The 27,078-nt window shown below is 48.3% G+C and overlaps 1 protein-coding gene across 2 annotated transcripts; it reads right to left on the minus strand.

The window, feature by feature from the left end:
• Positions 1-317: 317 nt before the first annotated feature.
• Positions 318-21,081, minus strand: Ptpn18 (protein tyrosine phosphatase non-receptor type 18). Of its 2 annotated transcripts, XM_052745190.1 has the most exons (15): positions 20,975-21,081; positions 17,955-18,063; positions 17,616-17,692; positions 17,434-17,529; positions 17,300-17,338; positions 8,262-8,330; positions 6,875-6,937; positions 6,450-6,592; positions 5,530-5,596; positions 5,365-5,442; positions 5,181-5,270; positions 4,894-4,982; positions 4,051-4,262; positions 3,583-3,657; positions 318-3,384 (listed from the first exon to the last, which is right to left on the minus strand). In XM_052745190.1, exons 1-15 carry the CDS (start codon positions 21,065-21,067, stop codon positions 3,317-3,319), a joined length of 1,368 nt encoding a protein of 455 aa, XP_052601150.1. In that variant the 5' UTR covers positions 21,068-21,081; the 3' UTR covers positions 318-3,316. The 2 variants fall into 2 exon arrangements, with proteins under 2 accessions (XP_052601150.1, XP_052601151.1); XM_052745191.1 differs by lacking the exon at positions 318-3,384 and having other exon boundaries at positions 4,907-4,982.
• Positions 21,082-27,078: the final 5,997 nt, after the last annotated feature.

Genomic DNA, 27,078 nt, shown 5'->3' on the forward strand with positions numbered 1-27,078 from the left:
GTACATATAGTTGTTTCAACTTTAAAAATAAATAAATAGTTAAAAGATGGCTGGGGATATAACTCAGTGGTAAAGCAACAGGCTACCATGTATGTTGCCTAAGGTTTAATCTCTAGTGTAACAAAGCAAACACAAAGTAACAACAACAACAACACCCCCATTTCTTTGGAACAAGATCAAAGAATGCCTAAGACTTTCTTCTGGACCAGGTTTTATTTCCTGTCTCAGTGACTTTTCTAATATTGTGACAAAACACCAGACTGAAGCAATTTAAGGAAGGAAGGTTTTATTTGGGGTCACCGTTCTGGGGTATAGTCCCTGACAGTGAGGAAGTCAAGGCAGGAGCATGGCAGCTGGTCACATTACATCTGCGTTCAGGAAGCAGCGATGAATTCAAGTGCTCAGCTTGCTTTCTTCTTATTACTCAGTCCAGGACCCCAGCCCATGGCATGGTGCTGTCCACACCGAGGGTGGGTCCTCCCACTTTTATTAACCCGATTTATAGACTCTCTTACAAAGGTGTGTGTCTCCTAGGCGATTCTAGATTCTGTCAAGTTGACATTCAATATAACTATCATTCAGGGTTCAAAGCAACAAGCCTAGCAGGCTGGCATTTTATCCTGAGCAAAAGGGAACTAAGAGGGAGGTTAGGAAAGTGACTGCAGAGTCCAGTTGGGAGTGAGCAGCAGTCTGACTTAGGGTAGATTTCCAAGGTGGAACTGACAGGACCCGCCAAAAGATTACCCGGGAGTCTTCCTAGTCAGCTGACGCTAGAGACATGCTCTCTTGTTCAGCACAGCCACTTTCTTTCTACTCAGACCGGGCAGCTAGGACCTGCACAGTGTTCGCTGAGCTCAGAACTGACCCTGTCAACCTCAAACCATCCTATCTTCTGGCCTCCAGGAGAGAACTTTGGTTGGTTTCTCTTCCGTCAGGATGAACTGTTGTTCTTCCTCTTCCTGCAACAGTTCCCTGTTTCCAGGAATGTACTGCTCTCCTTGCTGGTCTCTGGAACTGAGGAAGTCAACAATAGTTCTGCCTTTGAGATTAACCTACATGCCAAATGACACCCTATCACCCCTCTGCCTTTCATTTTTTTACTTCAGGGTGGTCATTCCCAGCCCGTGCTCTGAAAATGGCACCCTGACCCTTCTCTGCTCCAAGCTGCCTCTCAGCATGATCAGCCCAACTTTCCTTAGAGTTTTGATTCAACTGAGGTGCTGAAGGTTCTCAAGGTTTCCCTGTCATCCCTGCTTCCTGTTGGCATAAAGATCTCCCAGCACTTGCCAATAGACACTGTGGCCAAATAAGACACGTTTCATACTTTTTTTTTAACCTGCCCTTCATTGAATTCTCACAATAATCATTTTAGTGATGTGTGCCTAGCTAAGCAAGTTCCTGGTAGGAGCCTTCATCAAATTCAAGACAGCTTTTCCAAGAGCCTGAAGAAGGTACTATGTCAGAAGGCATAACCAGAGTGAATTATTTGCGGGCATCATGGTGGGGGGTGGGGGAGGATCAGGGTTAGAGCATTGTGCATTTATTTATTCATGGCTTTCCGTCTCAGAGAATCTGCTCATCTGCATCTCAAGAAAGGAGGTTTGAAGTTCTGTCTTTCTGGATGGCGCACTATTTATCTGACTGGGTGATCCATTTCTGTGACCAGCCAGAGATCTTTCTAGCTCATTGAGAGTTTACATGGGGGTCGAGCTATAGGTGTCTCTAGCTGGAGGTCTGCATGTCAACTCAGGCAGGCATCTGTCTGAGGGCTTTGTCAAGGTAGGACTCTGGGGTGCACTTTCCAGTGAAGACCTCTATCTCATTAGCCCTTCAGCTCATGACTGATGGTCTGTCACTCTGGGGTTTGGTTCATCTGTCTTATTAGGTCCGAGGTCTATGTAGCTGGCTGCAGGTGTGTCTGCCAAGTGGCAGCCTGGGTATATCTGTCTGTTCTACTCAAGGCTGACTGTCTAGCTACACTCTGAACAATGGTGTTCAGTATGTTGGACAGGTCTTCTGCCTCCCCAGGGTCCATCTAGACAGAGTCTAATTTTTTGGGCCTCCATCTGTATTGCTGGAGATGTATATATATATTCATTTGGGAGGTTTGTTGGTTCATCTAGAGGATCATCATGTCTGACTAGTTGGGGTCCACTTGGCAGTCTGGCTAGCTTTCTGTCTATCTATCTAGCTTGGAATTTGGCTGGCAAATTTTGGCGTGGAATCTAGCTCTACCTGAAGGTAGTTATTCACCCGAAGGTCCCCCTATGGGTTCCTATCTAGATGAAGGCTGGAAGTTCATCAATCTGCTAGCTGGGATTCTGCCTGAGAATACGCCAGGTCAGCTTAGCTGTGCATGGTCTAGACACATCCCACTATCCAGACCATACATGCCCAGCTAGGGATGTATATCTGCCTCTCTGGCAGCTGTCTGACCAAAAGGAGCAATATCAATGTGTCCACCCAAATAGGAGCTCTATGTAGGAGAAACTCCATCTGTCTGGATAGTTGGGAGTTTAGCCATTCTGTCTATGGCTGGAAGCTCAGTCGGTCTTCCCAGTATAACTGGGATGTCTGTGTATTGTTCATCTGGAAATTGTTTATGACTGGAGTTCTGTCTAGCTAGGAGTCCATCTGGCTGTCTACCTGGCAGAATGAGGGTCTGACTTTTGGGGACTGGTGATCACTGGCTGGAACTGGTCTTAAAGGCTATTGGTTGTTTCATTTCTCTCTGGCTGAGGTCCATCTGTTTTGCCATAGACAACCCCTCTGAAGGTGTGGGTATTTAGGGATCTAGCTCTACGTCCAGATTTGGTGAGCCATATCTTTTCCTATCTGGAATCCCCCCCCTCCCCGTCTCTCTGTCTCTGTCTCTCATCTGCTTGTCTGGAGTCAGGTCCATTTGGCTGTAGCTAGGCTTGACTTGGATCTGTCTGAACAGCAAGAGGCCCAACTACCCATCCTCAGAGTCCATCTACCTCATCCCCCTGTGATCACTTGAGTGTCTGGGCAAAGGAGACCCCAGTACTGAGGATACACCTCTCATTCTGTGGAGAGGGGAGCTGCAATGCCCACTTTGGGTGATCTTTCTTAAATTTTCTCAGGTAGACCCACCGCCGGTGACCTCGCACTTACCTCTCCAAGTCTCGGGTTTGATTGCTATAATCACTGGGGCAAAGCCCTTATTTTTTTCCGCCCTGAGAAACTTTTATTTTGATGCAGACCCACAAGTCCCATTCCCAACACAGTGCACAGCAGCATGGTGGCTGCAGAAGTCCAGCCACCACTGAGAGACAGGCCGTAACTGGCACAGCACTCACACCCGTGTCCACTCCGCTGGAGGATCCCGTGGCCCTTTGGGTTTTCCAATGCGCAAGTTGAAGCCTGAGAGAAGAAGGGCGCCATGCAGAAGCGGAGGCGTGAAAAGGAAACCTCTCCCAGACCACCACCACCAGCACCCCCTCCCCGTGGGCGCGCCCCTAGGTCCTGGTATTGAAGGAGAGCCTGAGTCCCGCACTCCAGTCCAAACTCCCAAACTCCTGGGGCTCTCCAAAGCTGCACCCTAGGTTCTAACTGACTTACCTAGACCACCACTCTGCGCTCCATCTATTACTTCTTCATAGGCATCAGGCCCGGGAGGGTTTTGATCCGCAGGAACTGCAGGCGGGAGAACCCCCACGGGTCAACTCGTGCAGCCTTCTCGAGTCCCAGGGACGCCACCTAGAGCGCAGCCACAGACTTCCCTTCCCGAGGTAGCGGGTTGGAGGCGGAGCCATGGGCGTGGCCAAGTCCGGAGGTCTGTCTTTGGGGCCCGACTTAGACAACCCAACCTCTCAACCGAGATCTGACCTGGGGTTCATTTTGGGGCTTGAACCCCGGCCGTCAGGATCCCGGGGACGCGGCTAGACTAGATTGGGAGCTGACCTCCGCGTGGCCGCTTAGACCCCCACCCCACCCCACCTCACCCCGAGCCTTAGTAGGGTGGGGAACGCGCAAACAGGTGCGCGCAGGTCGCCTGCGGCCGCGCATCCCGGGCGGGCCCCGACTCACCATGGCCCAGTGGCGTCGTCCCCCTGGCGTCCTCGGTGTGTGTCATCGGCCGCTGGGAACGCGGAGCCACGTGGCTGTAGAGCGTGGTGTCCGCGCTGCTGGGCACCCGCGTCCCCGGCCCTGTGCCCGCGGGGGCGCCACGCTTCTGCACCACAGCGTACGTGTACGTGTCGGCCATGGGAAGGGTCGGGGGCCCGGGCACCGAGATGCTCCTGCAGCAAGCAGCAAGCAGAGGAAGTGAAACCGCCGAGTACAGGGAGAGCAGGGGAGGGAGCAAGCTCACCCCAGGGTGCGGGCTTCCTTCCTGCCTGCTTGCCCCAGTCCCCAGCGCAGGAAAGGAGGGAAGGGGCGGGCCACCCGAGGGCTGAAACCGGGGTTCCGTGTCCCTAGTACCCCTACAGCAGGGGGGACAGATTGGCAAGTGGAACTAATGAAGACTCATGTAAAGCCAAACTTGGTCGTGTGTGTCTGTAACCCCAGAACCCCTACGTGAGATGGGAGACAGAGACAGGTGAATCTCCCAAAAGCCTGATGTACACAGCGAGACTAGACTGTCTCAGAACATGTGGAAGGTGAGGACCCATACCCAAGGTTGTCCTCTGACCTCTCAGAGTTTACACACACACACACACACACACACACACACACACACACACACACACACACACAGAGAGAGAGAGAGAGAGAGAGAGAGAGAGAGAGAGAGAGAGAGAGAGAGAGAGAGAGAGAATCTAAAAAAATATATTTGCCTAGTTAATTACCGTCTGGAAGAGCAAGGGGAAGGCTAACCCAGAATGTTAGCAGTCCAGAGGAAGAGTGAGCTGTGAGCGGGTCAGCCAGTACCTGAGAACCCCACCTGGTGGGCGGGATGAGGCGGGCAGGGCTGGGGAGGTCCTGAGGGACGAGGCATCCTTGCAGATTGGGGCACAGTTCTGCGGGGAAAGCAGGCGGGGAGGGTCGTGAGGCCATGCCCCTTATGATGGTCACTGTGGGTGCTGAGTTAAGGGGACAGCCTGAGGAAGGGGTCCCGAGGAGGCAAAGGCGCCTTTCACAGTGAGTCAGCTGCTGTTCCCAGGAGGAGTATAAAAGTGGATGACTGACAAAAAAGAGTCGAGTTGGGGGTTCTGTACCTCCTTGAGATTCTGATGGTGGGGGCTGGTGTTCTGGAGAGTACGGGAGAAGAGCTGGGCCACTGTGTGGTACAGGAACCTGTACTGCTCCTGTTGGGGCGAGTGGTCACTGAGAAGGTTAAATGGTGAAATACCAGCGTCTCCCCATGTCCCCGGGAAATGGGAAGACAGGCCGAGCACACACCTCCGTCTGCACTGCGGCAGGCCGCTGTTTCCGCATCTCAAGGACCACATCGAAGAGGCTGAAATTGGGTGGGATTGTCTGGGACAGAGAAGGGGGAGTGTGAACAGGACCTGGTAGGCAGGCATTGGGGCGGGCACACTGCACACGGAGAAGACGGCGCCATACCTGGGTCAGCAGCAACTGTCTCACGTAATCCACAGCACACAGGACACCGGTTCGTCCGCACCCAGCACTGACAAGCAAGAATCAGAGCAGGCTCCATCATGGCGTGCTCACAATGACCCCTTCCCCGTTATTTCGTTCTTGCCCTCCTCCCCTTCCCAAAGGTCTTGCTGTGTTGCCCAGGCTGGCCTAGACCTCTTGATCCTCTGACCTCAGCTTCCTAAGCATTGAGATGTCAGACCTGCCTAACCGTACAGATGCCACAACCCCTCTTCTACGTGGAGAATTCGGGGCTGAGCTGAGGGAGATCCCCTGCAGTCTCTCTTAAATTGCAGGATCCCTAGATTATACTTTCAAATAAAGCCTTTTTGTTTATATATATATATATATACTAGCATGCACCCGTGTGTGTGTGTGTGTGTGTGTGTGTGTGTGTGTGTGTGTGTGTGTGACAGTGTGGAGACCAGAGATCAACATTACATTTGAGACAGGGTCTCTTACTAAACTGGGTACTCACAGATTGGCTTGACTAGCTGGTTAGCAAGTCCCAAGGGTCCACTTGTCTACCCCTCACCCAGCCCTGGGGTTACAGGGGCAAGCCACCCATCCTGGCTTTTCCTGGGTGCTAGAGATCTGAACTCAAGTTCATGTACAGCAAGTACCTTACCCACTGAGCTATTTCTTCTAAAACCTTTTTCATTCACTTAGACTTGCGAAGTACCAGTTAGTTATATGCTTACTCCCCAGTCGGCAGTCTGTGCTCAACAAATGCTAACGATTCCAGCTCACTGTGTCATGAACATACGGCCAGAAGTTTCTCAAAAGAGGCAACTGAAAAGGGAGGCTGGTTCCAAACCATAACCTCTCTCCCTGGCTTTTCTGTCTCACCCTCACCAGATCCCCATAAAGCCTGTTCCCTAAACCTGCAGTGGACACAGAGGGGTCCAGGGCCAGCTCCTCGGAGGCGATGGGCCTCCTCCACCATGGTGAGAATGTGATCGGGATTGCTGGGAACCCCGTGGTCTGGCCAGGACATATACTGTAGCTGGTGCACAGAGCGGGATTCCTGAGACAGGGAAACAGAATAGAAAAGCATACATTTATCGAGCACTGATTACAGTTCTAAACATATCCCATTTAAATCCACCAGATAAGGCTTAGTGGAAGAGCACTTTCATAGCATGCACAAGGCTGTGGGCTCCATCCCCAGCACCACAAAGAAATACAAGCCCACTGCATCATAACTGAGGGGGATGAAAACTGATCACTGTCCCGAGTGTCCCATTTTACAGAGGTGGAAACAGCTCCTCCCACGCAAAAGTCCCTTCACCTTTTGCCTTCTCAGTACCTTCTGGAATGTAACCTGGAGGGTCCTGAGAACGATGTCTGCATTCACTGGTGTCTCCTTCGTCTGAGCATGTGAGAAGAGGAAAGAGAAAACAGAAGAGAAACAGAGATCTTCAGTGACACATTTCATATTTCTAGAAAGCAAAGGTTTGGGTTTTGTTTTTTGTTTTGAGACAGGTCTTGCTGTAGAGCCCAGGCTGGCCTCAAACATGAGATCCTCCTGCCTCGGTTTCCCATGTGCTGGCAGGGCAGGTGTGTGCTACCATGCCTGATGGAAGCAAAGCATTTTGATAAAAATCAAATACTAAAAAAACATTTTTAAGATTCTTTGGCCTGTGGTGCTGTTCTTACATTCCTGGGATCACAGACTTACTTCCCATGTGGCTGAGCGACAATCGAGCTTTCTGGGCATGTCTTACAGTTCAGACTCTGTTAGACTAGCTTACATAGTGTGTCCTTGTCACAATCCCCAATCCTCAGCGTACTTATATTTTCTTGCTTCCTTGTACATTCTCATTACATAGTATTTTCCTTCAGAAGAATACCTTTAAATGGTTTCACAGTCAGCTGGGCAGTGGTGGTTGGTGCACTCCTTTAATTAGGAAGAAGAGGCAGGTGGATTTCTGTGAATCTGAGGCCAGCCTGGTTTACAGAGCTAATTTCAGAATGGCCAAGACTACATAGAGAAACTCTGTCTCAAAAAAAAAAAATTGTTTTCACATACATTGATGATACAGCCATATATTTTTAATTCAAATGAATTCCTGTACTGATAATATTTTTAGATTTTCCTTTGGTCCAATCTTCTCCCAAAGCTTTCAAGGAAACTTTTGTCAGAACAGGGAAAGAGGAAGAACTATACAAACCAAATTAATCCCTTTGCAGTGAACACAGAGAATTTTATTGTTCTGAAATACAATGGTCCACTGCATCTGTTAATGGTTAACTATCTGTAGTTATTTCCTCCAGTGCTCTGGGCATGGTAAAGAAATATGAGTTGCAGAAACCTGAACAGGTACAATTTGGTTACAGAGGTAACAGTAATCATAGTCAAAAGTACTAGGGCCTGGGAAGAACACTTACCCAGCATGTGTGAAGCCCTTGATTCTCTTTCCAGCAAAACACACACACACACACACACACACACACACACACACACACACACACACACGTGAAAATAAATTTTAAAAACTTTAAATTGCGTTCTGACGATCTGCATGACAACCCAGAGAATTCTGAGTTTTCCAAGATGTAAGGGAGCTGTGAGAAAATGACTCATCCTTCCAGGTCCAGTCCAAGGCTTCTCCTTCAACACATCTTCCTTGAGATCTCCCACACTATCCGAGGCCTGCAGAAGCCACCTTGTTCCCATCCCTGCCCCCGCTTACCAAAGTGATGCAGAAGGGCCCGGTCTGCAGTGGCTCCTGATCCTGGGCCCAGTAACGTTCACACTTCTTCTGCAGAGTGAGGGAGGAAAGGCAAGAGTGAATGGGGGAGGTCCCTTCCAGAGTGCCAGGACTCCCAAGTGCGACACATGGAAGGGCCAGCAGCTGTGGCTGGAATGGAGGCCAGCTGCAGAGAACGACATTAAACACATGCACACTCCACAGAAGCAAGCTTTTTTATTTTATTTATTTATTTATTCATTCATTCATTCATTCATTCATTCATTCATTCATTCATTTTGAGACAGGGTTTCTCTGTGTAGTCCTGGCTGTCCTGGAACTCTCTTTGTAGATCAGGCTGGCCTCGAACTCACAGAAATCCACGTGCCTCTGAGGGGCAAGCTTTTGATTATGCTGGGGGGGAGGTAGTTCAGGACATCCTCCTACTGCCCGGAGTTAGAACTAAGTGCATGACCTGCAGCATCTCGTTACAGACACGTGCACTGCAGGGCGTGGTCACTAAGTGGACCACCTGGCCTACTGCCTCGACCTGTCACCGAGCAGGAACTAAGGAGCTCCATGATTCCAACGCGCTAAAGAAGCACAGTTCGTGGCCCAGAGAGGGCAACAAAGAATTCTCAGGGAAGAGAGAGCTGTGCAAACAGAAACCAGGGAAACAGAAAGGGCCGGACAATAAAATATCCAAAGGAGACTTGGCCACCTTCCTAGAAAAGTAAACCACTTGATACACTCTTTAATGAAAGTCAACACAATCTAGCCTGAACTATGGACACTTAAACCATCCAGCATCCAATAAGAATGTCCCTGACATACAAAGGTGTAGTAACACGTGACTTGTTACCAGGGGAATAAATGATCAGGGAGTAGAAAAAGATCCAGAAGAGACAGAGGAAAGAGGCAAAGACCTCAAAAGAGCAATATAAATAGTCAAAATGGAAACACAAATGTAACAAAGGATGAAGCATAAGATGCAAAACCAGCCCTAAACAGAATTCTAAAACACCTGAAATTCACTCATAGCAGGTTAAACTCCGGAAGAAAGAAAAGCCGTGAGCATGAAGATACTGCATCAGAAACAAAGCAATGAGAGAAGACAGGAGAACAAGAGAATCGGGCCTTTGTGGGGCACACCACGTGGCACTGGAGCCCAGAAGAGGAGAGATGGAGAGAACAGAAAAACACTTTCAATTAAAATTTCTTTTAATTTATTATCTTATGTGTATGGGTGTTTTACCTACATGTATGTCTGGACACTAGGTGCATGCCTGGTGCCTGAGGCCAGAAGAGGGCATTGGCTCTCTTGAAACTGGAGTTACAAATCGTTGTGAACCCACATGTCAGTTCTGGGGATTGAACTCGGGTCCTCTGGAAGGACAGCCAGTGCTCTTAACCACTGAGCCGTCTCTCTAGTTCCAGAGAGAAGGGAAATCATACTTGAAGAAATAAAAGCTGCAAGTTCCCCAAAGCTGATGAAACTAGAGATTAATAAAGTCAGTAATCTGCACTGAGGGGGAAATTCATAAGAAGACAATGTTGAAGCACACCACGACCCACCTGATCAAAAAAGGAAAAACAATAATAATAATAATAATAAAGAGAAAAAAATCTTAAAAGCAAAACACAATTTCTTTCAGAAACTCTGTCAGCCAGAAGGCAGTCATGTGATATCCTGAGAATACTGGAATTAAAAGAGAAACGTTGGGCTAGAAAACTGGAGTTATTCCCCAGGTCCCACATGGCCAGAGCAGAGAAGTGACTCTTGGGCAGTTATTCTCTGACTCATACCCCCCCAAAATAAATTAATAAAATAGAAACCTTGTCACACAAAAATTAGACAAATTCATTGCAAGCAAATCTGTAAGAAGCGTCTCATATGAATGGAACAGGACACCAGATGAAGCTTGAATCTACAGAAAACAGTAAGGAACAAAGGCAAAAGCAGATATGTGGTTACACTAAAACAGTTCTCACATTTGCCTCCTGTAAAAAGACAATCTAGCCCTGAGGTGGTGACGCATGCCTTTAATCCCAGCACTCAGGAAGCAGAGCCAGGCGGATCTCTGTAAGTTCAAGGCCCGCCTGGTCTACAAAGCGAGATCCACGACAGGCACCAAAGCTGCACAGGGAAACCCTGTCTAGAAAAAAAACAAAATAATAATAATAATAATCTAGTTACATTTATTGAACAAATAAGGCAGAATTAATACCAACCCTTCACACATCCTTGGGAAAAAAGCTAAAGGCGCATGAACATGACTCAGCACACTAAAGTCAATTATGGTCCTACCCAAACCAGAGATCACAAAACAAAGTATCCACCAATGTCTCATGAACTTAGAGCCCAAATTCTCAAGAAAATACTAGCCAAGTATTATATGCCATGACCAAGCAGGATTAACCCTAGGAATGCAAGGTGTTTTTGACAAAGAAATTCCATCAGAGCTGGGGAGATGGTTTTGGGGGGTGATTTAGCACTTGCTGCGCAAGTGTGGATACCTGAGTTTGGATCCCAGGAACCCATGAAATGCTGCACACAGCTGAGTATGTTTATGATTCTAGCACTCTTTCAGGACAGGAGGCAATGTCTCTGAAAGCCTGCAGGTTAGGAGCAAAACAAGAGACCCTGTTTCCAACAAGGTGGGGGGCAAAGTACAACACCAGAGGTTGTCCTGTGACCTTCACACTCACGCTATGGCACGAGCACACACGTACACACGTACACACACACACACACACACACAGAGAGAGAGAGAGAGAGAGAGAGAGAGAGAGAGAATTAAAAACAACCCATTGGTGTCAGGTATCATATTAATAGATAATATCATATTAATAGATAATAATAAAGCAAAAATACAGGGTCATATGAATAGATGAAGGGGGAAAAAACTTGACAAATCAGCATAGCTTCATGATAAAAACATGAAGAGAATTAGGAGTAGAAAGGAATTCCTCAACAATGCCCAGAGCATCTACGAACTCCACAGAAATGCCTGTGGTGAAATTTGGAAGCCTGGGATGGGACAGAAGCCTGTGAGTTCCACCCCCACCCCAGCCTGCGGCAACACAACTGGGGAAAAGAGAGAATCTGAGTGTGGAGAGGGAGGAAGGGAGATGAGGAAGTGACGGAGGGGGGCAGGGAGGGCAAGGGGGATGTCAGCACACAGCCTGGGAAGGAAGAAACGAAGCTTTGATTATTATATATGGCATGACTCGTTCCTATGGAGAAACTCCTAAAGAATGTGTACCACACACACTAGGCGAATAAGCTCAGCTAGGTTGCTGGAAAAGATCAACGTAGGAATATCAGTTTTGTATCATTACTCAGTATAAACTGTTCGGAGTGCATAAATTAAAACAATCCTGTAACATCAAGTATAAAATATATGACATAAATTTTCAAAACTGTAGTTTTTGTTTTGTTTTGTTTTATTTTTGTGACAGGGTCTCAACTATATAGTCTTGGGTGACTGGAACTCACTGTGTAGATCAGGCTGGCCTAGGACTCACAGAGATTCATTCACCTGCCTCTGCCTCCCTAGGGATTAAAGGCATGCGCCACCCTGCCTGGCAAGTACCATCTTTTTCACTAACCCCTACAAGGCATTTGCTGAAAGAAGAGGTCAATGCAGGTAAGTGGAAAGGCGTCTATGTTCACGGAGTAGACGACAATGTTGTAAAGATGGCGGCGCGGTCCAAACACACAGCCGTGGTGCAGTCAGTCCCTGAGAAAATCCCAGCAGTTTAAAGTATTTTATTATGATGTGCATGTCTGATGGGGCGGGGCATGAGTGCTAAGGCACCCACGTGGAGGTCAGAGGACAACTTTGTGGAGTCAGTTCTCTCCTTCCACCTTTACACAGGTTCCAGGGATCAAACTCAGGTTGTCAGGGTTTTGTGACAAGTGTTTTGCCACTGAACCGTCTCTCTGGCCCCTGGCAGATTTTTGATGTTCCTGAAAAGGTAATCTTAAGATGAACATAGAAGTGTAGGTGTGGGAGGCTATGGAAGAGCAGCTCTGGTGTTGAGAGTTTACTGGGACAGACGGGACTCAGCACACCGTCGTCCTCACGGGCACGACTTGGTCCAGTGAAAGGACACAGAATGAATTCAGCACAGGGAACAGGGATGCGGCTCAAAGCTGCTCGCCCAGGGCAGTTCCCAGGATGAACTTCATTACCCCAGCAATGAGTTGTGGCAGAAATGATGACACGTCAACACAGTGAAGCTTGACAGGGAGTCGGTTCCCTGGGAATTTTACTGGGGACTTGTCAATAGCGTACATATGCTAGGCGTCGTGAGCCTTCCTTACACAAAAGCCTCAGAATTCATCCAAGAGCCAGGTTCAAAGGAAGGCCTTTCTAAACGTGAGCACTATGCTGGCCTTGTTCACTGTTTTACACAAGGTCCATAGCCAAAGCCATCTTCTAGAACAGACAAATTCAGGGATAGGGAGATAGTTCAGAGAGGAAAATGCCAATAGGATCCCTGGGCTCACTGGCCAACCAGTCTAGCCAAAGCAGGGAGCTCCAGATTCAGTGAGAGACCCTGTCCCAAAATAAGGCAGAGAACAATAGAGGAATATGCCTGAGGTCATCTCTGGCCTCCGCACACATGCCCACACATATGCACACATACCCTCCCATCCCCATGCATGCACATAAACCACACAGCACACCCATACAAACAGAGATAGGACAAATCAGAGGACCCACTTCCTTACTGGAAGCTTACAGGGCTATGGATGTAGTCCAGGAGTAGAGACAGGACTTGCCTACTAAGGAAAAGGCTCTGGGGTTTGATGCCCAGCACTGAAAAAAAAAAATCTCAAAACTTGCTACAACAGTACAGTAATCACAACCTTGTTTTGCTAACACAAAGACAGACTAATAGATCAATGGAAGAATTTGAGAGCTCAGAAGTAAGTCCTTATAATCACTTTATTTTTCAATAAAGATGTTGTGGGAGTAATGGAGAAGGCATGGTCTTCACCAATAACACGGAAATAACTGAATACATATGAAAGAACTTTGGATTCCTTTCTTATTCTGTATACAGAAAAATTAATTCAAAAGAATAAGAAATCTAAATGTCAGATAGAAAGCTATGAAACACTTAGAAAATGCAGAAGTAGATCTTTATGCCTTCGACAGTGACTTCCTAGACATGAAAGCAAAACCACTAGCAGAATGACAAATGAGAACCCAAACATGTAAAGCATATCTGTGCCTCAAGGGTCACCGTTGAGAAAGGAAATGACAATCCATTTCCTCCTCTGACGGGAGAGACACTTTGTCAATCATATGCTGATAAGCACTTGTATCCAGAACTCCTTCAACTTAGTAATAAAGACAATAGCCCGGTTTTAAAATGGGACCTGAATAGATGTCTGTCCAGAGAAGACACACAAATGGAGAAATAAACATGAAAAACGAAACCCAAATGAGTGGTTTTCTCTTTTAAAGATTTATTTTTGCCAGGTGGTGGTGGCACATGCCTTCAATTCCAGCACTAAGGAAACAGGGGCAGGTTGATTTCTGAGTTCAAGGCCAGCCTGGTCTAAAGAGTGAGTTCCAGGACAGTTAGGGCTACACAGAGAAAACCTGTCTCAAAAAAAAAAAACCATTCATTTTTATTATTTTTAATTGGGGAGGTCACGTGCATGTAAATGGGGGTACCTTCAGAGACCAGGATTGTCCGGTGCCCTGGAGCTGGAGTTATAAGTAGCTGTGAGCCACTTGGTGTTGGTGCTAAGAGCCAAATTCAGGTCCTCTGCAACAGCAGAGTGCACTGGTAAGCACTGAACCATCTCTCTCTCCCCGGGAGTGGTTTCCTTAACGAGTGGGAAGTACAACCTAACAACCGTTGAGCTGGGGAGATGGTTCGTGGGTAAGAGCGGTTGCTGAACAAGAATGAGGATCTGAATTCAAACCCCCAGCACATGCATGGAAGGACAGGGCTGCACCTATAACCGCAGCACTGTAAGGGCAGAGGCAGGAGGATCGCTGGGACTTTGCCAGCAGCCTAGCTCCAGGCTAAGTGGAAGACCCTGTCTCTAGGGAAAAGGGCAGAAAGTTGATAAAGTAGGATAGCTGACATCCTCCTCTGGCCTCTGTATGTGTGTGCAAGAGCACACCACACCACACACACATGCACACCCAAACACACATACATGTGCACACACATGTACAAGCATATGCACGCACACAAAATAGCAAGTATTGGTGAACACATGGATAAACTGAAACCCCCAGCTGGTGGAATCATTAAAGGTATAGCCACTGTGGAAAACAAACAAACAAACAAACAGCAATTCTACTGCAGATTTATATTCAAAGAATTGAAAAACAAAACAGAGGTGCTAGAGAGATAGCTCAGCAATTACAGGTGCTTGCTGAACAGCCACAAACACTGGAGTTCAGATCCCTGCACCCATATAACAGGCCAGGCGCCCTCTGTATACCTGCAGCCCCAGCTCAGAGGCGGGAAGGGACAGGAAGATCTCTGGTGTTTGCTGGCTTCTAGGCTAGCTAAGAAAATCCAAGCACAGAGTTCAGGGAGAGATTCTGCCTCAAAAGGAGTAAGAGAGCCAGGCAGAGTGTCACAAGCCTTTAAATCTAGCAATGTAGCAGGAGCAAGGGGCAGGGATAGGTGGATCTCTGTGAGTTCGAGACCAACCTTGTCTATGCGTTGAGTTCCAGGCCAGCCAGGGTGACATAGTGAGATGTATGCACACAGGTGCACACATCCATAACCACACGTGTGTGTACACTGACACACAGACACAAGTACACACACTGACACACACACACGAAGTAAAACAAAAACCTAAATCAAACATAACTGTTTACCAGTGTGTGCAAGCAGCATTATCCATAGTAGTCTAAAAGGTAGAAGCAGCCCAAATGTCTACCAGCACATGAATGGGTGAAGGAAATATGACACAAAGCAATGGCACAGTCAGTCTGAAAAAAATAAAATTCGCCGGGCGGTGGTGGCGCACGCCTTTAATCCCAGCACTCGGGAGGCAGAGCCAGGCGGATCTCTGTGAGTTCGAGGCCAGCCTGGGCTACCAAGTGGGTCCCAGGAAAGGCGCAAAGCAGCACAGAGAAACCCTGTCTCGAAAAACCAAAAATAAATAAATAAATAAAATTCTGATACATGTGACAACATGGACACACCTTGAAAACACCAAGTAAAATAAACCAGAAACAGAAGGACACTTATTTTATAATCCCGTTTACATGATGTAAGTAAAACAGGCAATTCATGGAGACAGAACACAGGTGGCCAGGACCAGGGGCCTTATGCCTTTGTGTGTGTGTGTGTGTGTGTGTGTGTGTGTGTGTGTATGCTAAATGTGTGCGGGTGCCCAAGGAGGCCAGAAGAGGGCATCAGAACACTCTGGGACTAGAGGTACAGGCAGATGTAAGCAGAGTTCAGGTCCTCAACAAGTGCTCTTAACCTCCAAACATCTTTTCAGTCCTTTAAACGACAAATTTTATGTTTACATATATTTTTTATATGTTTTAAAAGACCCAATTAAAGACTCCTTCACATTCCCAACAATGGTTACAGAGAGAGAGAAACAGGGAAGAGGCAAGATGGCTCATCAGGCATAGGCACTTGTCATCGCCAGACTGATGACCCGGGTTCATTCCCAGGAACCCACATGGTGGAAAGAGAACCAGTCCCCAGAGTTGCCTCTAACCTCCACCCCCATTGCTCAGTAGGCACGTGCACATGTCCCCACACACAAGAAGTGCAATGTTTTAAAAAAAGAGAACAACAAATATTGGTGAGGATGTAACAAAACTGGAGTTGTCCCGCATATGGGTAGAAATGTAACCTGATGCAGCTACTATGGAAAACAGTTTGTCACTTCCTTAAAATAGAGTTAAAAATAGAGTTCCTCCGTGACCCAGCAATTCCATCCGATATACACTCAAGAAACGAAAGTTCATGTCCACTCAAAGGCCTGCATAGGAATGCTCATAGCAGTGTGATTCACTGAAACCGAAATATGGAAACAACCCAGCATCTACAAACTGCTTAGGGGAATGAAATGTAGAAACATCCAGTGGGGTACTATTCAGCAACAAAAAAGGAGTGAGCTGTGAACATGTCACCACGTGCAAGAACCAAAAACACAGAGAGAAGAAGCCAGTCACAAAAGGCACATCTGCACAATTCCATTTTCCGTGAAACACGCAGAGTAGGCAAATCTGCAGTCACCAAAAGCAGACCAGGGGTTGTCTGTGACTCTAAACATGAGGGGTGACTGCTAATGGGGTGATGAGAATGTCAGTGGTCCCTAAGTTGCCCAGGCTGGCCTCAAAAGTTTTCATCCTCTCACTTTGGCCTCCCAGGTCCCAGAAGCACAGGAGGGACCTGCTATGCCTGGCTAAAGAGGTGAACTGCATTCCAGTAAAAAGGCATTCAAAGGCAGAAACAATAGCTTGTGGAGTATAATCACACCATTGTGATGTGTAGTTCACATTTAGAATTACCCGGTGTGCTGAGGTGGGTAAGAACTGTTGAGGGAGATGAGAAACGGAAAAACACAGGATGGAGTCACAGGTGGGCGTGCTGGGGCGCAGGAAGCCATGTGAAGGTCCAGGGAACAGAATGAGCAACTGGAAAGTCTAAGGCAGAGGATGGCCATGGCACAGGCCCTCTCTGGCTCATCTGAGGAATGGCCAAGACCAGCGTAGGTAGAGGGGAGTGTGAAAAACAGCAAGGGGTACAGAAAGACCAGAGTGGAAACTGTCCAGTACAAGTCCTTGGCCATGTCGTGGGCTGGTGGAAAGCCCGGGCTGCCGGCACTGAGGGGACACCCCAGGATCAAAAAGAAAAGATCGAGGCAGAACTAGGACTAGTGGCTTCGGCAGAGCGACAATGGAGTCAGCCTGGGCAAAGGACTGGGCTCAGGGTCCTAGGGACAAGGAGGAGACCTCCTTGTCCTCCTCTCCCTCCCCACTACACAAGCCTTCCTTGCATTCTGCGGGGCTGGGGATACATACCCGTCCATTCTCTGTCTCTTGACAGGCCATCAGGATCACCTAGACGAGGGGGCAAGGGAGAGGGAGGCCATTGGTAAGGAGAAACAGGAAAGAGGGAGACTCAGAACCACGCCCCTCTGTCCCTGAAAGCTGACCTTGACCCCAAACTCCCAAACCAGGCGCCAGAAGTCCAACAGAGTGTGAGGCAGGGGTCCTTGTGTCGCGATGTAGGCCTGGCTTCCATCTGTGCCCTGGGAAAGGCCCGTTCATTAACAAGATTCTGAAGCCCACACTCCCCACCCCCGAGAGGCAACTCTTCCCTGGTCACTAGCCTGACCCGGATGAAGTTGGCATTGATGTAATCTCCGTGTCCCTCCTCCTGGAGCAAGGAAAGGATAACGCGCGTCTCATCATCTGCCAGTGGGTGAGACATATAGAGAGGTATGTGCCAAGTGTCTGACCACTTCCCCGGGCGAAAGCAAGCAGGGTAACAGAACGCCCCTTGTGGCTTCAGGGAGTAATGCAGCTGCCTCAAGTATGGGAAGTAGAATGCTTTTGGGGAGCTCTTGCCTGCCCCCCCCCTCCCGCCCGCAGTGGGTAGCCGCTGCCACCCGGGCACTGCCACCTAGCGTTTGTGCACGTGGCACCGACTCCCTAAAGATACCCACTGACTTACATGGCACCACGTCTTTGTAGCGGTTCTTCCTCGTGTTCCCAAGCCGACTGCCGACCTTCGTGGAGCACACACCTCCAGTCTTCCAGGCCAATGAGCGGGCCTTAATATCCTAGTAGAAGGCACCACGAGCCAAAGGCAGAGAAGAGGCAAGAGAGAAGAAGAAAGACGCCAGGTCAGAGTGTTGGGACGCTGAAACATGCCGAGAGTTCACCAGACCAGGACAGACTAGTGTAGACCCATCAGCACAAGGATCTGTGTAATAACATCCAGCAACAGCAAGTGAAAAACACGGCTCAGTGCTAGGTGACTCAGTCATCCAAAGTGGAAACTACCCACTGTTCCCATTGTGCAGACGAAAGCTGATGTAGGAAGTGGTGGAGCAAATCGCCAAAGGTCCCACAGGAGACTGACCTCTCAGACCTGCACACTCAACCCACGTTATACTGGACTATAATAATAATAAAATATGCATTATCTGGACCCAAAAGATTGCTCGGTGGGTAAAAGCACTTGGTGTTCGGGCCTGAAGATTTGCACTCCATCCCCAGATCCCACACCATAATAAGGAGTGAGAAGCAACACCGGAACGTTGTTCTCTGACCTCTACTTAGGTGCTGTGGCATGCACAGGACCCTCACCCCCAAACAAATGAAACCGAGGCGAGGGAGATGGCTCAGTGGGTAGAGGCACTTGCTACCAAGCCCGATGAGCTAAGTTCTATCACCAGGATTCATGAGGTAGAGGGAGAGAATCAACTCTCATAGTTGTGCACGCACACACACACACACACACACACACAATTTAAAAAAAAAAGTTCAAAATCATCCTTGGCTACATATTAAGTTCAAGACCTGCCTGAGCTACATGAGATACTGTGTCAAAAAAATTAAAGTGAGCATTGGAAAGATGGTTAAGTGGTTGAGTGCTTTCTGCTCTTGCAGAGGACAAAGTTTGGTTCCTAGCACCAGAACCGGCCAGCTCACAAAGGCCTGCAATTCCAGCTTCAGGGGATCCAACACCCTCTTCTGGTCTCTAAGAATCCCTGTGAGTGTGTGCATGCACAAACACACACACACACACACACACACCCCAAACAAAATTTTTAAATAAATGCTTTGTACAAGATACAACATGACAATACACCATATGTATGAGTTATAACATACAACATATAAGAAGATGCTACAGGTACTTTATAACTGGTACATTATTATAATTAGTGAAGAATATTACTCTTATTATCAGGTGTTCATAATTGCAATGATAATAAACGCCTATCAAGGTGCCATTGTGTTCGGGCCACCAGTCCAAAATGCTTGACTTATGTTGATCAGGTTATTCCAGCCCCCAGAGACACCTTCTTATAGTGGTGTCACTGTTGGAATTTCAATCAGAGGTAGGAAAATCAAAGCCCTGGAATGAGGGAGTGAGGGAGGGAAAGGGAGAGAGGGAGGGAGGGAGTGCAAGATTCTGCATGGAGATCTCAGAACTGCTCTCTTCATCAGCCTGAAAGATACACCACATACATATTTATGCACATTTTCATGTTTATAAACTATATATTTTAGGCCAGGTGGTGGTGGCACACGCTTTTAATCCCAGCACTCAGGAGGCAGAGGCAGGAGGATCTCTGTAAGTTTGAGGTCAGCCTGGTACACAGAGAAACTTTGTCTCAAAAAAAACCGCATATAACACTTACACATTTTTTGTGTTATAGTATTTTACATGTATAAATTATTTAGATTCACATTTAATTTACACATGTTTGTTCTGTATACTTACGAACTTAATAAATTTGGTTCTTATTAATGTTTGTTGTATGTATTGTGGTATTGTCATTCATTTTTTGTTTATTTGGTTATTTTTTTTGTCTTTTTTGAGACAGGGTCTTTCAACATAGCCCTGGCTGTCCTGGAGTTCTGTGTAAACCAGCCTGGCCACAAACTTACAGAGATCTGCCTGCCCCTGCCTCCTGAGTACTGGGATTAAAGGCGTGGGCCACCACAGTGTTGTATTGTTACTGGGTTACATAATGGTCTTTGTGTAAACTCTCTTTTCCTTTCTTGGAGACAGTCTCACTCTGTATTTCAGAGTGGCCTCAAACTCAGGCTGGCCTTGAACTCACGGTGATCCTCCTGTTTTAGGCTACCAGCTGCTGGGATTACAGGCATGTGCCACCATGCCAGGCTGTAAGTGGCCATTTAATGCCTGTTTTGTATATATTTATAATACATATTTCTAAGTTTGATACAGCGTGTTTACGTATTTGGATCATGTCACTGTGTTTAAAATACTTCATTACCTGTTACATGCCATGCTGAGTGCTATTCCCCTCTCACAAGTATGACTGACACTACCTGATGTAACATCTAGAAGTTTTGTAAGCCATGTTAAAGGCACCTATTCCGTGAGTATCCAACATGTGCTAAGAAGTGTTTCTACCAAAACCACCTAATTTCTCAGACCAACTTGGGTTTTAACATTCACATTTTCAAATCAGTTGAAATTGAGGTCAGACCTCCCAGGGCCACAGTTCTGAAAGGCCCTGGGCATAGACTCGAAACTGGAAACTCCGGAGCTCAAAGGCTAAGCTACAAAGCTTCCCTGTTCCTCTTTCTGCGGCCCCAAGCCACTTCCTCCCAGGGATTACAAGGTGACCTAGGAGTGGCCGGGGTCGGGGACTGGAGTCCAGCGCAGGTGTGCCGCCTCCTTCCCTAGCGGCAGCCACCGCCCTGCTAGGGAGAAGGGTCGCTCCGGGAGAGCGACACGGACGCCTGAGTGTGTCCCGCTCCTCCCAGACAGCGGTGTACTTCACCCTCGGGGCACCTGCGGGCAGAGTCAGAAAAGCTGAGGGAAAGTGTGAGAGCGCGACAGAAGTGCTGGGAGAGAAAACCAGAGAGTCGGAGGCGGCAGGAGACGCCCCGGGAACGGAGAGAAACAGGCAGAGCTTTCACGCTGCACAGGTGGACAGCGGTGGGGACAGCCTGGCTGCGAAGCTCGATCGCTGGAGTGTCACTCACGCTGAACTCGCGGGCAAGGATTGCTCCCTCCCGGCGGTCCCGGGCCTCCAGCTGCTCCAGGAAGCTCCGCACCAGATCCAAGTGGCGACTCATGCTGCGAGCCGCCTGCGAGGTCTCTGCACGCCGCGCTCCGACCCCCGAGAGTTTAGACACTGAGGGGCGGGGCCGCCGTCCCAGCAGCCAATGAAGGCCGGTAGTGGCTGGCAGGCCACGCCCCTCGACCAATTGCATTTAGGAGCTCACTCTGCTCCGCTCCGCCCCGCCCACAGGCGCGGGCTGCAGCCGCTGGAGCGCGTCCTGAGGCTGTGGGACTCGCAATTTCTCGATGTAGAGCGTCCTGTAGACGTTCTGCCGCTGTGAGACCCGCATTGCCCCGATGTAGGACGTCCTGTAGACGGTCTGCCGCTGTGAGACCCGCATTGCCCCGATGTAGGATGTCCTGTAGACGTCCTGCTGCTGTGGGACCCGCACTTCCCCGCTGGCGCCTCAGGTGCTTCGGCTGCAGTGCAGTAGCGGTTAAGTCCTCGCGGAAAGCTCGGACCCCCTCGAACCAGTCCCTTTCCCGGTGGCTGGCTGCGCTCTCAACGTCGCAGGCCAGGTTCCTGAGGTTGCACTGGAGTCCAAATGAGTAGCGAGGCCACCCAGCCTGTAGCATGCGGACGTCCACAGCTGCGCCACCGCTGAATATGAGGCAAGTCGGGGAAGGCAGGCTTCGGAGAGAAATACTGTCCTGCCACTGTGCTTTGGGAAAAGGGCTATTCCTGAGGGTCCTTCTCTTTCTGGAACCTGCTGGAAAAGCGGGGACACCAAGATCTTAGTCCTAACATGAGGCTTTTAATTCACACCCCTCTGGAAGGAAGAGAATTAGGGTACTGGAAAGGAATTCGCGGGAAAACGGGTCTCAACACTTGAAGACAACACCCTCTCACCCCATCCCGGTATTCAGGAGTTTGGTGAACAACCGTCACTAAAGATCTTGGGGTCCTGGAGACTAAAGACTAGAAAAGGGGCCGCACTAAGGTTGTAGCTGAATTGGTAGAGTGCCTGCCTAGTATGATGGAAGCGCGGGGTTTCATTTCCAGCACCCCGTAAGTCCCAAACTTCAAAAGGTGGAGGCAAGAGACTCAGAAATTCAAGGTCACCCTCGCTTACATTGTGATACAGGAAACTCTGTCTCAAAGTGAAAAAATAAAAAGGAATGTATTTTCCTTTTAATGATGGGGGACTGGTGAGGTGGTTCAGTGGGTAAAGACACTTGTCACCATGCATGATGACCTGAATTTGATACCTAGTACCTACATGGTGGAAGGAGAAAACTGACTCCAGAGAGTTGTCCTTTGACAACTACACAGGTTCTTTAGTGAGGGTACATCCTCCCCGACACACATAATAAAATAAAAGGGGTGGAGGGAGCTGCCAAAACACAGGCTTCCTTCCGTAGATGGGCTAGTACCACCTGTAGGGTAACCAAAGAATTCCAAGGGTTGCCTTGGGGGAAGGCTCAGAGGAAATCAGCTTGGGGTTGAGTGTGGAAGGGTAGGGCTGAGGGCGGGAAGTGCTTTGAGTCACTGAAAGATCAATGGGGTCATTGGCAATAGGCTGTCAACTTAGCGGTCATCACAGCGTTTAAGTGAAAGAATGGATAGCATCTTGAAAAGCCTGACAGGAACTGGTTTGGGCTTTATTCTTGATCTCTGTCCTATGTGCTTCACTTTGCCAGCACAAAAAGCAGTCAGATACTGTGGGGGCGGGGGCGGGGCATGACTGTATCTACAGAACATTTTCAATGAAAGGGAGAAGGGGCAGTAAGATGGCTCAGCAGGTAACGGCCAAGCCTGTCAATATGAGTTCATCCCTGGGACACGCATGGTGGAAGGAGAAAACCACTTCCATGAGTTGTCCTCTGACCTCCACATGCACAGCCTTGTGCATAAACACACAAATAAATGTAATTAAAAAAAAAACTTAGAGGGGTTGGAGCGATGGCTCAGCACTTAAGAGCACTGGCTGCTCTTCCAGAGGACCTGCGTTCGGTTCCCACCATCCACCTGGTGGCTCACAACCATCAGAAACTCTAGTTCTGGGGCATCCAATGCCCCCTTCTGGCCTCCACAAGCACCAGGCATTCACAAGGCACAGATATACAGGCAAGTAAAACACTCATATACATAAAATGAATTTCTTTTTTAGAGACAGCGTTTCTCTGTGTAGCCCTGGCTGTCCTGGTCCTGGCTGACCAGGCTGGCCTCGAACTCACAGAGATCTGCTTCCTCTGCCCCCTGAATGCTAGGATTAAAGGTGTGCACCACCACTGCCTGGCCAAATAACTTTTTAAAATGTTTTAGAAACTGCATTGACACCAATCCTTGAATTTCGCTACAATTTTTAAAATTTGTGGTTTGCAGACTTCAGTTTGCTGGACCTAGCATAAATATTGAAGATGAGAGTAAAATCAAACTGATTAAAGTACTGGGGCTAAGTGACTATTGAGTGTTCAGGCCTGAAAGGGACATCTGTACGACCCTCTCCACTGCAGGGTGTGGGTGGGGGCAGAAAGAATACAAGAGCCAGAAGATGAGGGGTGCCAGGAAACATTGTCTTCTGGATATGACATAGCAGTTGTATCCATGAGTCCATAACTCCGGGCCCATCAAAGTGCCATCATGGATGAGAAGGGCACAGGAGACCTCAGCCCTCCCTGAGAAGCTATAGGCAGTTAATAGTTGGGGGGGGGGGGTCATATTCCTCAGTGGCACAGCCACTGATAAGTTTCCCTCACTCAAGTAAGTGACCTCTCCTACCCGTGCCTGCTCAGGCAACCCCAATTCACTGCAGTGGGGGACACACACACCAAAGACAAGAAAGTGGGAGGGGGACTTGCAAAGAAGGGGGTTCATAGGAAGAGGAAGGGATTATGGAGGACAGTAAGAGGATCAAAGTACATTACATATGTATGGAACTATGGAGGGATAAGTTGTTTTAAGTCTTAAAAAGCAGGGATCTAGACTATTGTGAGTTACTGGGGAGTCACTGTTCATACTTGTGTGTTCTAAGGGGGTCAGCAGGGATGACTGAGGATGGACAGTAGCTGTGGATTCATTGGAGGTCAGTGAATGTTACTAACAGTGATTGGGAAGTTGGTGTCATCTGGGGCAGGGTGAAGGTTGATGAATCAACTGAGGGGCCACAGAGACTTGGAATATTGGTTCCCAAGGAAGCAGAAAGTGGCCGGTAAATGCCTGTGGGTTTGCTGATGCCTGGGGGATGGACTTGGGTTGCTGGCAACTCAGGGAGGCAGGACATTGGTCTATGGACTTGGTGAAAAGGAGGAGTCACAGAAGCTGAGTCTCCGAGATGACTAATGGCAGTCATTAGTTCCAAGCCAGGCACTTCTAGAACAAACGGAGGGGTGTCACTAAGGGATTGTGAAAGGTCTATGGAGAAGCAGTAGATATCACTGGTGGGCAGCAGTCACTGGATACTCGCGGTACCCAGGAGCAGTGGCAGCACTGAGGTCAATGGGTCAGCTACGGTAATAAGCAGGAGACAGGAAAGCTGACCAGTGCCTGAGGAGTCTCTGCTTTGGTGGCTAGAGATCTGTCCAAGCAGGAGATGAGAAGCCAACTGGGAGGTCCAGAAGGCGGTGTCCTCTCTGGAGAAAAGGAGTATTTTTCTCATAGGCTCAAGTTTGGCTAATAAGTAGGTCTGCCCACCTGAATCCTGACTAGGAGGGTGAGGTGGGTCTCCACTGGGGTAACTCACTTGGTGGAGATGTTTTGTCCTCTGCTTGGCTGGGATTAACCTTAGTCAGCAAAGAAGGGGTGGTTCTCTTTCTCCAGACCACTGACCTGTCTAGATGTCTATCTTCTCATCTGTCCAAAACTCTGGCTGTCCAGATGGGAGTCTGTTCTCTAGGGATTCTGTCTGTCTTGGTGGTTAATCTTGATGATCAACTTAGCACACCTGAGAAGAGGGAACCTCAGTTGAGGAACTGCCTCCATCCCATCAGATTGGCTTGTAGCTATGAATGTGGGTATATTTTTTTAATTGCTAATTGATGTGGGGGTCTGGCCCATTGTGGGTGGTGCTACCCCCGGCAGATAGGTGGTCCTGGGTGGTATAAGGAAGCTGGCAGGAAAAAAATATTATTAAAGAAAGCTAACTGTGCACGAGCAGGAGGAAGCAAGCCAGTAAGGCAGCATTCCTCAGAGGGCTCTGCTTCAGTTCCTGCCTCCGGGTTCTGCCTTGAGTTCCTTATGCAGCTTCTCTCGGTGACAGACTGTGACCTGTAAGTCAAAAACTCTTTCTTCTTCCCTTGGTTAGGGTTTCTATTATGTCATCATCATGACCAAAAGCAGCTAGGGAAGGAAAGGATTTATTTCACCTATACTTCCAAATCACTTTATCATCAAATGAAGTCAAAGCAGGAACTCAAGACAGGAACCCAGGGTCTGGAGAGATGGCTCAGAGGTTAAGAGCACTGGCTGCTCTTCCAAAGGTCCTGAGTTCAATTCCCAGCAACCACATGGTGGCTCACAACCATCTGTAATGAGATCTGGTGCCCTCTTCTGGCCTGCAGAGATACATGCAGGCAGAGCACTGTATGCATAATAAATAAACAAATCTTAAAAAAAAAAAAAAAAAAAAAAAAAAAAAAAAAAAAAAAAAGAACGATTGAAAAAAAAATTAAAAAAAAAAAAAAAAAAAAGACAGGAACCCAGTAGGCAGGAACTGAGCCAGTGACCATGGAGTGTTCCTACTGGCTTGCTCAACTGCTTCCTTAGAGCAGTCCAGGGATGGTACTAGTAGCCCACAGTGAACTTGGGTCCCTCCACATCAACCATCAGTCAAGAAAACAGACCACAGGCAAACCTGGTTGGGGGCATTTTATCAATTGAGGTTTCCTTTTCCCAGATGACTTGGGTTTGTGTCACGCTCATCTAAAACTAGCCAGCACACTCCCCAAGTTGCTTTTGGTCACAATGCAGAAACTGCTTTTGGTAATTGCTACTGAAAACAAACTAGATCAGAAATTGGTACTGGGAGTGGGTTTTTGCTGTGCTGAATCTGACAGTGTTGGTTGTTTGGGGGAGGACTGTGGAGGACTTTGGACTGGAAAAGCCATTGAGTATTAATGGACTGGTCAGTAGGACCTTGGGAGAGATTATGGAGACTGGCTCACAATGTTTCTGAGGGAAGTCTGAGACTCTTTCTCAGTTCCATTTGTGTGGTATATTTGAATTCAGAACCTGGAAGTGAAACCTTCTTTGTCCTACTGGGACAATGGACACTGAAAAAGCAGCAGCAATTAGTAAGAGGCCAGCATCATTGAGGAGAAATCTGGAAATTATTTCCTCTGGGTCAGTGTACAGAAGCTGTGGTCTGGGCTGCTGCATCTCAAGCTGGTAGCTGAACGTGGTAATCTGTAAAAGCCTCCCACATGGAATTGGTTTAGGCACGAAGGGGTCATCAAGAGCAGCAAAGACTTGGCACTGTGGCAGGGTACCAGTCTCTCCACAGAGGGGCTATTGGTAAAGGTGTAGGACTGAAGGGGTCATGGAGAGAAGCTGAAGCTTGGCACCATGTGCAAGAGTCAGAGTCCCTGAGGAGGCTGAGAAGCTATTGGTGAAGGCCCAGTCTTCTTAGCTGCCGTGGAGACTCAAGCATATTGGAGACTATGGGATATGAGTCAAGGACAGTGAACAGAGAGGAGCCAGCCTGAACTGATTAAATGAGCTTGGTGTGCTGCTGATAGCAGAGAAGTGGGGCTGTGTCTTACTGTTGTATTGCTGTGAAGAGACACCATGGCTGAGGCAGCTTATAAAGGAAAGCATTTAATTCAGGGGTTGCTTATGGTTTCAGGGAGTGAGTCCATAACCATCATGGTGGGGACTATGGCAGCAAGCAGACAGGCATGGTGCTGGAGCAGTAGCTGAGAGCTTATATATCCTCAAGCAGCAAACAGAGAAGGCAAGACTGGGTCTGGTATGGGCTTTGAAACCTCAAAGCCCACCCAGTGACACACCTCCTCCAACAAGGCCACACTTCCTAACACTTCTTAAGCAGCCACCAACTGGGAATCAAAAGAGCCCTTGGGAGTCACT

Source organism: Peromyscus californicus, unplaced genomic scaffold (genome assembly GCF_007827085.1).
Source record: "Peromyscus californicus insignis strain IS unplaced genomic scaffold, ASM782708v3 Scaffold_19__1_contigs__length_69161282, whole genome shotgun sequence".
Classification (NCBI taxonomy): Eukaryota; Metazoa; Chordata; class Mammalia; order Rodentia; family Cricetidae; genus Peromyscus; species Peromyscus californicus.